The sequence below is a fragment of the Spea bombifrons genome, chromosome 10 (assembly GCF_027358695.1).
Source record: "Spea bombifrons isolate aSpeBom1 chromosome 10, aSpeBom1.2.pri, whole genome shotgun sequence".
In the NCBI taxonomy this organism is placed as follows: Eukaryota; Metazoa; Chordata; class Amphibia; order Anura; family Pelobatidae; genus Spea; species Spea bombifrons.
Window position 1 is genome coordinate 2,657,538 of NC_071096.1, and position 14,427 is coordinate 2,671,964.

Consider the following 14,427-nt stretch of genomic DNA (forward strand, 5'->3'; position numbering starts at 1 on the left):
TTATTATTATTTTATATCATTTAAAACAATAAGGTGATTTATGGAATATTTTCCCGGAATAAGCAGAAAAGTCACATTTCTTTCCATTTTCAGATTATTTTTTCTAAGCAAGAATGGCGTAAAGCTTTGATCCCGCAGGACACCGAGGGGGCCGTGGACCCTGGGAAAGAGGCTGCTGATGACATCATATCCCTGACAGAGTCAGAAGAGGTGAGAGCGCTGCTCTGAGGTCACCGCGTTTAATGGGATCTTGTTACTCGATATCATTATTATTTTATATAATTTTACATTTTAAAACAATAAGGTGATTTATGGAATATTTTCCCGGAATAAACAGTAAAGTGACATTTATTTCCATTTTCAGATTATTTTTTCTAAGCAAGAATGGCTTAAAGCTTTAGGACAGCAGGACACCGAGGGGGCCGTGGTCTCCGAGGAAGAGGCTGCGTATGACGTCATATCCCTGACAGAGTCAGACGAGGTGAGAGCGCTGTTCTGAGGTCACCGCGTTTAATGGGATCTTATTAGTTGGTCTCATTATTATTATTTTATATCATTTTAAAACAATAAGGTGATTTATGGAATATTTTCCCGGAATAAGCAGAAAAGTCACATTTCTTTCCATTTTCAGATTATTGTCACTAAGGAAGAATGGCGTAGACCCTCGATCCCGCAGGACACCGAGGGGGCCGTGGTCTCCGAGGAAGAGGCTGCGGAGGACGCCACGTGCGGAATTGCTACAGCCGCCAGGAACCTCTGTATCTGGCTCTTCACTTAGAATATGTTATATACCTCCCTTTAAAATAAAATACAAAAAAAAATTCTCCAAATGTTCTGTAATGATTCAAAGTTCGACTTGTGTGAATAACTTGGAAAAGTAACCAAAAAGGAGAATTTAACTCATTATTACTCTTTCTGCTCCTTTCTTATGTATCAGATCACACAATGTGCGTTAGAACATGCGTTAGGTGTTCTCCTTCTTTTTATGGCGTATTCTTTAGGTAAAGTGCGTTTTTTGCAGTAAATTCTCCGATTGATTTCACGTAATTAGCTGAACACACGAGATGCTTATTGGAAATCCATAACTCCTGGCGTCCGGGAACGCGTTGATTAATCGGGTTGGAAATTAGTTCTGAGCTCCTATTTATTAAATGACGGACAATGTCTGCTATCAATAGAACTCGGCATCCCTTCTGACTTCAGTCCTTCCGCTTTCGTTTGATTGGATTCCGTATCATAGGATCTGCAAATAACGGTTCTTGGACGTGCAAATCGGTCTCTGCGCCACCAGAGGGCAGCAGTGAGAGCACAAGAATATTATTATTATTTATTATTTATTGTTTAGCGCCATGAAATTCCGTAGCGCTGTACAATGGGTATGTGCATAAGGAGGTGGCATGAGCATTGGGAAATTTAAATGGCAATTAAGATTAATCACAGATTAAGTGATAAGAAGCCTTTTCTGTTTCTATGGCAACAAACAACCAGCCACCTGACAATAAAGCATTCACTAAAAAATACTAGAAAAAAAAAAGGAATTTAACAAAGAACAGGAGGGGAGTTTACTTCAAAGGAGGAGAAATGCTGGAACAAGAGGCCATAATCTAACACTAGAGGGGCAGAAACTCTGATGGAAGGCAGTTTAACGTTACTGAGGAGAGGGTAAATAAGTGGAACAGCCTCCCAGTAGAAGTAGTAGAGGGTAATACAGTGAGGGGATTAAACATGCATAGAATAGACATACGGCTCCTGACGAGACCAACGACTGATTAAGGTTTGAGTCTTTACAGCAAAAAAGTGGGCAGACGAGAAGGGCCGAATGGGGCCGATCTGCCGGCAGGCTCTATGTTTCTGTGTCGTTCCCATACACCGCATTCCTCCGGCACTCACTGCTTTTTCTCAGGGAATCTAACTCCTCGCGTGCGCACATTCTCTAGTAATTTAAAAAGAGTCTTTCCGGGGAAATCTGATTATCCGCGTTCAGAGCAGTAATTACCGCCGTCCAGAGCAGGATCCGCAGCTTCGAAAACCGGCCTTAATGTGAATGTAATGAAACAAATAGAATGAACATAACGAGTCCTCCGATGTGTCTGCGGTAACGGCTTCACCTTCCCAGAGCCCGCGGAGGATCAGCGCGTGTAACCCCCACCCCCCCGCGGAATATGAGAGCGATTTATAAATCAATAAATAATTTAATGGAAGCCTATAAAAAAAATAAAAATAAAGAGAAAACACGGAACATTGTAACTGAATAAAAGAATACTATGTAATATTCTACAAAATCATCCCGAAGAAGTCAATTTAGATTTAAGATTTACAAAGTCTTCTGCTGTCATTTTAATGCTTTTCGGGCCCTTGAGGAGCCTGTCCCAGGGGCCAGGTGTGAGTTGCGTACTATAAGCTTTTAAGAGTTCTTTTCGTTTGTTTTCAATAATTCTTTCTGATTTTTTTTGTGCGCTTTATATCTCGCACCAGTCCTATAAAGTATAAGAGCCAGGTGCATGCTGGGATATAATATATGCTAATTAGATCATAAATGGATTATTATGATAACGAAACTCTAGTATTCTGAAGCAACCAACGAGCTTCTGATTCGTTCTCTAGATACAATGTTTGGGAAGGGCTTCTGTTCTTTCTGGTTGTAACATCGTAGCTGCTGAACGTTATCGTCATTCTCAGAATCTGGCAGAATCTGCTTCCTATTTGCTGAAAACTTTGTGAAATGTTCATGATCTATAAAGACAGAAAAAAAAAGACTTTCTTATTTTAAGCATCGCTCTAGGGGAGGTTATTAGGTATTCCTTTGCTTTTAATCCTATTGGTTGACGCAGCAGGGGCCGCCATTTATAAATCTACCCAGGACCCCACTAATACCCGGCTCGAGGCTTTCACACCTGCTGGAAACAGGGACTGTGGGGGGCTTTGTAGCAGAGATCTCGGTTTCCGATTCTCTTTCAAATCTGCCCTACAGTCATTGATGATGTCATATCTCAGCAAGTGATCTCATAATTCTCCTGCTCTCTCTTGATAGAGACTCAGGAAGCCACGCTGTAACTGCAAATAACTACGGCTCTTTCTCATTTAATTAATATCAGGTACAGGGCCACCATTAGGGGTTGCAACCTACATGTATGAGACCCGGGGCGATCTGTCACATGCCCTCTGTGGTCCACAACACAGGACTGCCCCCCCCACCACGTGCCACTATACAGGACTGGGCTCTTCCAGACCCCTATCCAGGTCCCAGATAGATCGGGGCATGGTGGCTCCATCGGGAGCATGGTGTGGGGCAGTTGGAGGAGCGTGAGATGGAATGGGGCAGAAGGACCTAGCTGGGCCTCAATATTTCCAACGGCGGCCCTGAATTCCAGCTCCGGAGATCATTCAGGAGAAAGACAAAAGCCTCCGCGGGCCGGGAGCGACAGAAAATCAAACGTTTATCCCGCAACAACGTCTCTACGATGAGCGCAGGCTGCGTCTACTGATAATATCCTCGGCCGCGGCGGGTAAATAAATCCCTTTCTATCCCGAAATACAGATAAAAAGGACATCGACATAAACAAAACAAGAGATTTTAATTTGTTTTTTTTGTAAATTTGTTTCCATAAATGTATCGATCATAAAGCTTTTTTATGTGGCCAATAATCGTAGGTTTTACAGAATAAAATTAAAATTTTTATGTTTAAATAGATTTAAATGAATTTGGGCCAACTATATTCAGGTCCGAGTCTTATCAGGGAAAAGGGAAATGACGATTTTTTAAACATAATCTGAATAATAACAAAACTCTTGGAATTCGGTAAAATTCCCGAGAATAGTATTTTTGCAGAAAACGCCAAATAAAAACCTCATTCTTCTTCTTCGGAATAAAATCCCTGACACTCCGTGCTGAAATAAAGCAGGATTATTTTCGGAAGTGTCTGGCGGAGCGGAGGAGGGGAGGATGGAGGACGGAAGCCAATTACTTAATAAATAAATCTCCATTTATTTTATTTATTTATTTAAACGAATTTGATCGTTTCTGATTTGAAGTCCTGCGGGATTTCCAGCACGTTCACTCTAATTAGTTAAAGCCTCCGCTCCCAGAGCCATTATTGTTATGCACTCCTGCGCACGCGCTCTGTACGAGTAACCAGAGAAACGCGACCCACCGATCACGTGGTTTCACAATATTTGGGTTCAAAGTCAAGCATTTCTGGCCAAATCAGCGCATAAAAACACTTTGTTTTAAAAGGGACCCTGCAGCTGCAGACATTTAGTTTAAAAGGATGTTATGACAAAGCAGAATAGATGGCAGAGGGTGGTAGATAAGCAGAACAGCCTCCCAGCAGAAGTGGTAGAGGCTAAAACAGTGAAGGAATTTAAGCATGAATGGACCGGGGGCCTTGAGGGCCGCAAAGAGACCCCAATTTATGGCTATCCCAGCACGGGCGTCTCAATAAAAAATCCATTAAGTTGTTTTCCTGGAAGAATACATGGAATTCCTGGCTTGTTTGTAGCCATTGATTAGGTTTCCTTGGAATAAACATAAAATTCCAATTGGAACAACATCAACCGCATAGAATTCGGCCTTCCGCTGGTTGCATAAGCCCCCCCCCCTCCACAAGCCATATTTTTGCTGTATACAGTTAATTACTTAAAACATATTGGAAAAAAAAAACAACAAAATATTTTTTTTTCTTGAATTTCTGAGGTCACCTTTTAATTCAGTGCAATTTATTCTTTATATAAATATCTTAAAAAGTAGAAAAAAAAGCCCATGCGGGGTCTACGGCCAAACAAGGCTGTGCTAGTGGTGTTTTCTTTAAGACATTAGGTAACCCTTTCTAAATTTATCTCCACGCCATATGTTTGAAACCTGCTAGTCCCCCCCCCCTCTCTCCACCCTGCTTTACACTGTGGTTAATTGAGTCAATTTTCACAAACATGCAACATTGCAAGAATTCCTCCGACGGATACAATTATTGCAAAATCAAAAACAAACAAAAAAAACAAATAAAATGAATTAAAAAATAAATAAAAGTAGTAGGAAAGTGTATCGTCGGGGGAAAAACAGTACAATTTAAAACAAAAAAATATCTATAGAAACGTGATTTCAAACACAGCAACATTATCTAAATTCGGACGCCTCGGTGGTTACAAGATCAAAGTTATTTAAAAAAAACATCCTAACAATTACAGCTTTAAGTGCACCTCAATATCTCTGAAACAATGCATACATTTTTCATTGGCTCCAGCCCTGCATGAACAGAGGTGTGCCAGAACTGCATATAATATTCCTCGTGGCCACCTGGACGCCTAGTGGCACGGAATTAAAAAGGGTCCGCTGTGTCCTTGGGTCAGGAGGGCTCATCAAACAAGGTGAATTTTGGTTTAACCCTCATTGACACATTCCTCTTCCGGATTGTACTCCTCGGGGAAAAGGATTTTGGGTCCATAGTACTCCGGTTCTCGTCCAGTTGCCTGGCTGTACAATTAGGAGTAGGCACTTTTACAGTGTTTCCGAATTTTGAGTAGTCAACCGAGTAGCGGCCATCTTCTTCGGCTACTGTGGGGACAAACCTATGACCCCAAAGTATCTCGTCGGCAAGGTAAGAAGTCCTCGCTTGGGTTGTGATACCTGTAGTTTCCACCACTCCTTCCAAAATGACAATGATCTCCAGGTCCTCCTGGTGGTTGAGATCGCTGGGTGATATATCATAGAGAGGACTGTCTTTATTGATTGTGTGGCATATAATGAGTGGGGACACTAAGAAGATCCCGTTGGTGCTCACCGGGTTCTCCGTCTGGATATCAATCTGATTGAGGGGTAAGACCTCTCCTTCCAGACTGCTGGACTTCCTAACCACCTGCATGCGGATGGAAGCACTGATGATCATGCTCTTCCTCAGGTCTCCAACTCTGAACATGAAGCAGAGGCTACCATTCCTGAGGGCTATCACACCATGCTTGCTGAAAATTAGGGTCTCAGCTCTGCGGTGGGCTTGCGCGGTCTTCATGAAGATACATCCCAGCATGATGGCATTAATGACCAACCCCACAATGTTTTGGACAATGAGAACCAGTATGGCTACAGGACACTCTTCGGTGATCATCCTCCCACCAAACCCAATGGTTACCTGGACTTCGATGGAGAAGAGAAAGGCTGCTGTGAACGACTGGACGCTGGTCACGCATGGGACGAACCCTTCCTCCGTTTTGTCCAGATCTCCATGGCCAAAGGCTATCAGCCACCAAATCATGCCAAAGAGCAGCCAGGTGCAGAGGAAGGACATGGTGAAGATGAGAAGGGTATAATGCCATTTGAGATCGACCACGGTGGTGAAGACATCCAGGAGGAAGCGACCTTGTTCCCTGATGTTCTTGTGGGCCACATTACAGGTGCCATTCTTGGACACGAACCTCGCCCTCCTCTCCTTGGCTTGGTACCTGGGCTCGCTGATGTCCTCCGCTAAGCGGGTGGTCAGCACGTACTCCTCAGGAATTAACCCCTTCCTGGATAACATGGCTATGCCATGCTAATGGAAGAATCCACCTTCACCCAGGTCAGTTCTGCAGATAACAAAGGGTTTTCCGGGGTCTACCTGCGGGAGACGAGCGTGGGGTCCGTGCGTCCCGGTCTCTGGTGGGTGAGCTGTGATCTGCTGAGTGTCCGTGCCCTGCTGCCTCCGGTCTGTGCAAGGAAACCCATCTGCCCACGCCAATCAGCACAGGAAAGGAGGTGGGGGAGGAGGAATAGCGCCTTCTACAGCATGTAGCAGCTGCAGAACGGGCTGCTGCACCTTAGCTGTGGACTCACCGTGGCCTTCAGAGGTGCAGAGGGTGGGCTGAAGACAAAGCACCGGACCCCAGGGGCGAGCACTGCCGACGAGATCTGCGCAGGGACGGCAGGCAGAGGCTGCAGCGGCAAGCGCTGTGTTAATAATGGGAGCAAAGTGAAGTTCCCGGCGCGGCCACTAGAGGGCGCATGAGGTCAAGCCAACAGAATGCATGGGACAAAGCGGAGAGAGAGGCTGTATGGGGGGGGGGGCAGAAGCAGGGGGGGGGGGCAGAAGCAGGGGGGGCAGAAGCAGGGGGGGGGGCTGGGCTGTCACATGACCCCCTTTTATTTAATAGATGTAACCCTGTATTACATCATTATTTACAGAGCACCAGTATATATAATGCAAGGTTCAGAAACACACACATATATATATATATATATACAGGGGAAAATGGGGACATTTCATACACAATTTAGCATTAAAACATGTAGCATTTTTACATGTAAAGGAAACAATAGAAGCTTCCCATTGTTTTCCAGTATATTTCCTTTTTTTCTGAATTTTCAAATGTATCTTGAATGTCTTCATTTGTTTACATTTAGATCTCAATGCGTCAGACATCCAAAGAGGATCCTGATACATTTTTTTAATGACTAAGGAGTCTCTTCTTCATATATTAACATTTACAGCTGGAGGGGGGACCTTTGAGGTCTAGAAAGCTTATATCACTCTGCATGTCGTTTTACGAAGCGTTTTGGAACGTTAGGTAAGATGACATCTAAGTAAATTGCAGGCAGTGAAACCGTTTATTAAAGAATTTTAAAAGCAGTTTAATGGGTAACATTTGCCTCTGCGGGGGTGAATATAACTCTTACAGCGGGGCAAGTTCCAGACATGATATATGATATCGCTTTACACGTCCTGCCTCTCTTTATCTTTTAACTACATGATTTCAATTATTTAGTGAGGGAGATCTTATTTCAATCCCGCAGTAAACTGTACTAATTCCCACCAGCCGGGAACGTCATACTAACCCCCAGCTGCCTTGCATATGGCGTGTGGCTGAGACACGCAACTCTACATGATATATTTATTAAGGTAAAAATGAAATGGGTTTCAACATTTTTTTTACTGAGAGCGTGGTGGATCAATGGAACAGCCTCCCAGCAGAAGTGGTAGAGGGTAATACAGTGAGGGGATTAAACATTCATGGGATAGACATACGGCTCCTGAATCTAAGACGAGACCAACGACTGATTAAGGTTTGAGTCTTTACAGCAGGAAAAAACGGGCGGCTAGACGGGGGCCGGAAGGGGCCGATCTTCTGTGCTTTTAAATATGGAATTAAATCGAAAATAAATCTACAAATACAAAATACTAATAGTTGTAAATACAATAACTTCTAGGTGTTTATAGCCAATAACTCAACAACACAAGAGCTTTGTGTAGAGTAACAACAAAATACAATATACAATATAATGCGTAGTTTGTAAAATGGCTTAATCGCCATAGCAACTAATAGGATGGTGCAATTTGTGGGAACATTCTATGGTTTGCTACAGCGATAAAACCGCTTTCACACGTTCCGCTGGAGTGGCTTTTCCCATGATGTATCCAGTCTTTCTCGGTTACAGGGAAGATGTGTGACTCTGTTACACGATGCTTAGTACTGATCTGTCCTGCGTATAAAATATCTTTCTTTCCTGAATAATCCGGCGAGGAATCTTTTTAATGATTAATGAAAACCAGGCAAGTTTCTAAGTTAAAAGATCGATAACTGGAAGCGTCGCCCACACAAAGTCACTGGAATTATTTTTGTTTGGAAAGTGGAATTTGACCAGTGTTTGTCTGTCTGTCTATCTATCTATCTATCTATTATATATAATATATCTGTCTATCTATCTATCTGTCTATCTATCTATCTATCTATCTATCTATCTATCTATCTATTATCTATCCATCTATCTATCTATCTATCTATCTATCTATCATCTATCTATCTATCTATCTATCTATCTATCTATCTATCTATCTATCTATTATCTATCTATCTATCATCTATCTATCTATCTATCCATCTATCTATCTATCCATCGATCTATCTATCTATCCATCTATCTATCTATCTATCTATCTATCTATCTATCTATCTATCTATCTATCTATTATCTATCTGTCTATCTATCTATCTATCTATCTATCTATCTGTCTGTCTGTCTGTCTGTCTATCTATTATCTATCTATCTATCTATCTATCTATCTATCTATCTATCTATCTGTCTGTCTGTCTGTCTGTCTGTCTGTCTGTCTGTCTGTCTATCTATCTATTTGTCTGTCTGTCTGTATACAGTTGCAAGGTGCTTGCCATGTAGCCTGAAAACCGCTGTAGAAGTCATTAGATGGAGTCTGGATTAGAGGCCAAGATGACTGAGGCCGCTACAGAGGGTTCAATGTTACCCAATCCCTCTGGAAAGGGTTAATGAGCTGAAGGCTAATCAGAAACACCTCCTAATATTTAAAGTGTCCAAAGAGAGGCACTTGAATTTACAAAAATACACTTTTACTTGATAATCGCAGTGCCAGCGACATAAGCTACGCTCGCATACACACGTACACACTAACACTCATCAAATTGATAGATACACATTTTTTCTATTCTATTCTATTGATGTAAGGGACATAAAAGCAAATTTTACTCACTGTGGCCCCTCTAATAAGAATTTACTGAAGGAGATACCTAATTCTCACCGGTGAGGCCGCTTTGTTGTCTTTACCCAGCTATGGAGACAAGAGGTGACATCTGTGTAGATACCATCCATCCACTAAAAGGCATCACTAACCGTAACCTCAGCAGAACATTCCGCAGTAAAGGTATCTCTGGTTTACCTGCCCTCATTCCTTTATCTGTATTGTTACGATGTCTCTGATCCCCTATGATGTTTATTTCCATTTGTCATCATCATTAATAAAGGTCGGCTCTGTGGTCAGGGCAGTTACGTGGCGAGGTCCTCATCGCTTGCTTTCTGTTGGCATTTAGCATCTCTCTACGTAAGCCGCTGTTTACACAGCTGTGGCTTCCCCCGCCCCCCCCCCAATCTGGCCTCCGGAAATCTCATCTCTGATCATGGGATATTAAAAAAACCCATCAAAATCTGGAATTTACTTAAGATGTAAAAAATTTTAAGATACTTTAAGAGCACTTGCCTCTTCTTCTGTTCATCGTTAGCTCGATCTGCCCCTTCGTTCCAGTTTGATCATGTAAAAGTCAAAGTAATGGTTTTGGTTTCCAGGGTCATCCCACATAAGGAATAAGGAAAATGTTTTAAATACTACTACTACTAATAATAATAATAAGTAATGCTACAACTGCTACTACTACTACTACCAATAATAAATACTACCACTACTACTACTACTACTACTACTACTACTACTAAATACTACCATTACTACTACTACTAATAATGTTAAATACTACCACTACTACTACTACTTATAATAAATACTATTACTACTAATAATAATAATAATAAATACTACCACTACTACTAATAATAATAATAAATACTACCATTACTACTACTAATAATATTAAATACTACCACTACTACTACTACCAATAATAAATACTACCACTACTACTACTAATGATAATAAATACTACTACTACTACTACTAATAATAATAATAAATACTACTACTACTAATAATAATAATATTAAATTCTACCACTACTACTAATACCAATAACAAATACTACCACTACTACTACTACTACTAATAATAATAAATACAACTACTACTACTACTACTAATAATAATAAATACTACCACTGCTACTACTACCAATAAATACTACTACTACTACTACTAATAAGCTACAACTGCTACTACTACTGCTACCAATAATAAATACTACCACTACTACTACTACTACTACTACTACTAATAAATACTACCATTACTACTACTACTACTAATAATATTAAATACTACCACTACTACTACTACTAATAAATACTACTACTACTACTACTAATAATAATAAATACTACCACTACTACAAATAATAATAATATTAAATTCTACCACTACTACTACTACCAACAATAAATAATACCACTACTACTACTACTACTACTACTAATAATAATAATAAATACAACTACTACTACTACTAATAATAATAATAATAAATACTACCACTACTACTAATAATAATAAATACTACTACTACTACTAATAATAATAATAAATACTACCACTACTACTAATAATAATAAATACTACTACTACTAATAATAATAATAAATAGTACCACTACTACTACTACTACTACTACTAATAAATACTACTACCACTACTACTACTACTAATAATAATAATAAATACTACTTCTAATAATAAATACTACCATCACTACTACTACTAATAAATAGTAATAGTAATCATACTACCACTACTACTACAAATAATAAATACTACTTAAAATAAATACTACCACTACTACTAATAAATAATACTGCTACTACTACTACTACTAATAAATACTACCACTACTACTACTAATAATAATAATAAATACTACCGCTACTACTACTACTACTAATAAGTTCTGCGACAACTGCTACTACTACGAATAATAAATACTACCACTACTACTAATAATAATAATATTAATACATACTACTACTACTACTATTACTACTACTACTACTACTAATAAATACTACCACTACTACTACTACAAATAATAAATACTACTAATAATAAATACTACCACTACTACTAATAAATAATACTGCTACTACTACTACTAATAATAAATACTACCACTACCACTCCTACTACTAAATACTACCACTACTACTACTACTACTACTACTACTAATAATAATAATAATAATAATAAATACTACTACTACTACTACTACTACTACTACTAAGTTCTGCTACAACTGCTACTACTACAAGTAATAAATACTACCACTACTACTACTACTTATTATAATAATATTACTACATACTACTACTACTACTACTATTACTACTACTGCGAATAATAAATACTACCACTACTACTACTACTACTACTACTACTAATAAATACTAATAGTAATAAATACTACCACTGCTACTAATAAATACTACTACTACTACTAATCCTCTTTGACTCATCAGTCACTTGGTTCCACTCTCTGATGGGACATCTCTGAATGAGCCCTGAGACCCTCACTTAGTGTTAACCCCAAAGACACAGATTTCCCACCCTGAGTTCTCATTGGCTTTTGAACCATTCTTTATAGAATCCCTGCAATAACTCGATTAAAAAGGCATCCAGGGATGAGCCAATGTGGCTTGACATGAGGTAAAAGCTTTGTACTCCAACCATTGGGTCTCAGGGTTAAAGGTCAGGAGCTTAGGGTCACGGAGTGTTGACTTACCTTCATAAGACTCCCAGCTGGACATATTCAGGAAGCCCCCCCGCATTAACATGTTACCCAGTCAGGCATGTCAGTGATTACTTGAAGATTGGTGAGATCTTTGGGTCAAAACAAAAGCTTTAATGTTCATCATACAATGTAACCATGGATTATCCTTCTAAGAGTCTCGGGATAGACTCACGTTAAGCTTTCCCAGGAAGCTGAGAGTCACCTGTATTCAACCAGGACGTTTTCTTGCTACACAACAGTAACACGCGAGACCGTATGAACCTCCGGGGGGGGGGGGGATTGGATCTAAACCCTGATTAATGAACGTGGACCTGCTATGCAGAGACAGTCATCACTCACTTTCAATGTCTGACAAGAGTATCTGGAAGTTTGTGTTTCCTAGTAGTGGCCAAAACAAAAGGCAGAACACGATGTACGGTTATGATAAGTAATAAGCTTTCAGGACCTCAACGGTCCCTTGTTGAGATGGATAAAGGCATGTAATCTAAGTATGGATCAGTGACTGGCGTCTTCAAACTGTCATCAGGCTGAGGGGTTTGGAGGGTTTTGACATTCTGTAAAGTTCATCTTGTCCTTTAAGTAAAGTTATAAGTAACAGGCATCTGCCATTTTCTGGGACGGTGGGGCATTGAACATAGAGGACAACTGATCTGAAGCCTAGAACATGAGAAGGTGGATCCTCAGCTGCTGCAGCACCTCTTGGTGACCAATTTATCAACCATGATAACACTTCTATTCACATCAAAATAAAAATGTTAATAAGAATTAAAATGGGTATCTTAAAAAGAAGTAATGTGATCCCATAACGGCTTTGAAGCACTCACAAATGTACCCTTCTGATTCTAGGTGCTTTTGAGTAGATTTGGACCGGTGAAGCCAACGGAAAAATAAATCATCCTCCTGTAATGCATTGATGGAGTTATCGGGGACACATAGACGCACATAGACGCACTGTTGTTCAAAGGTTTGGGGTCACTCAGCTGTTTTCATGTAAAACAAGGACATTTCTGGCTGTAACATAATTGCAAAAAGGGTTTCAATTAGCCTTTTATACTTAAACCTGGATCAGCGAACACAACGTGCCATTGGAACCCAGGAGTGATGGGAGTGATAAAGGGCCATTGGAACACAGGAGTGATGGGAGTGATAAAGGGCCATTGGAACACAGGAGTGATGGGAGTGATAAAGGGCCATTGGAACACAGGAGTGATGGGAGTGATAAAGGGCCATTGGAGCACAGGAGTGATGGGAGTGATAAAGGCCCTCTGTGCGCCTATGAAGAGATTCCATTAAAAATCAGCCGTTTCCAGCTACAATAGTCATTTACAGCATTAACTCTGTCTGCGCTGGATTTCTGATCTTAATGGGAAATAATGCTTTTTTCCCCCAAAACCAAGGACATTTCTAAGCGACCCCAAACTTTTGAACGATAATGTGTATATAAATATATATATCAGATCTGTTCAGTAAAGCATGTGAAGTCTCTACATGCCAAAGGCTTGAGCAATTCTAAGTGTCTCAGTCTTGGTTGATGGAGTCTTCAGCTGTACAAAAATGTCACAAGTCCCATGTGCTGCCGTATCACGCGTGTGAGAGATCTCATGTGTTCCACTAAAAATAGGTGCTATATATATTTCAAGCAGACAGGGTCTTAAAGGGACAGCATACCCTCAAACCGACCCCCTCATTCATTCCTTGGTTTTATTGATTTGGGTGTAGTATCCCAAATCCAGAGTACAATTCCTCATTTTAATAGCTGTAGGTTGTTTTGGGAAACTCTTATCTTTGGGACCCTTTCTGTGTATCAAACCTATGTATTTTTACTGTACTCAAGGGTGGTAGATAAGTGGAACAGCCTCCCAGCAGAAGTGGTAGAGGGTAATACAGTGAGGGTATTAAACATGCATGGGATAGACATATGGCTCCTGAATCTAAGACGAGACCAACGACTGATTAAGGTTTGAGTCTTTACAGCAGGGCTAGACGGGGGCCGAATGGGGGCCGATCTGCCGCCAGATTCTAGATAATACGCGTAGAGGACGTATTCAATAACAATGGAGACCCCTTTATATCCAGGGGTTACTCTGGGGTATCCAATCCTGCCGAGTGTCTTAACAAATTCTGAACGGGGTAGATACCCCAAATAACCTGATCGATTTCTTTGGATTTATTCTGCATGGAAAATGATTTAGAAGTAAAATAAAACACGA

At 40.3% G+C, this 14,427-nt stretch overlaps 1 protein-coding gene across 1 annotated transcript; it reads right to left on the reverse strand.

Annotated features, from left to right (window-relative positions):
* Positions 1 to 4,659: 4,659 nt before the first annotated feature.
* On the reverse strand, positions 4,660 to 6,780 carry KCNJ11 (potassium inwardly rectifying channel subfamily J member 11). Its single transcript, XM_053448531.1, has one exon. It carries the CDS (start codon positions 6,504 to 6,506, stop codon positions 5,340 to 5,342), a length of 1,167 nt encoding a protein of 388 aa, XP_053304506.1. The 5' UTR covers positions 6,507 to 6,780; the 3' UTR covers positions 4,660 to 5,339.
* Between the last annotated feature and the right edge of the window lie 7,647 nt (positions 6,781 to 14,427).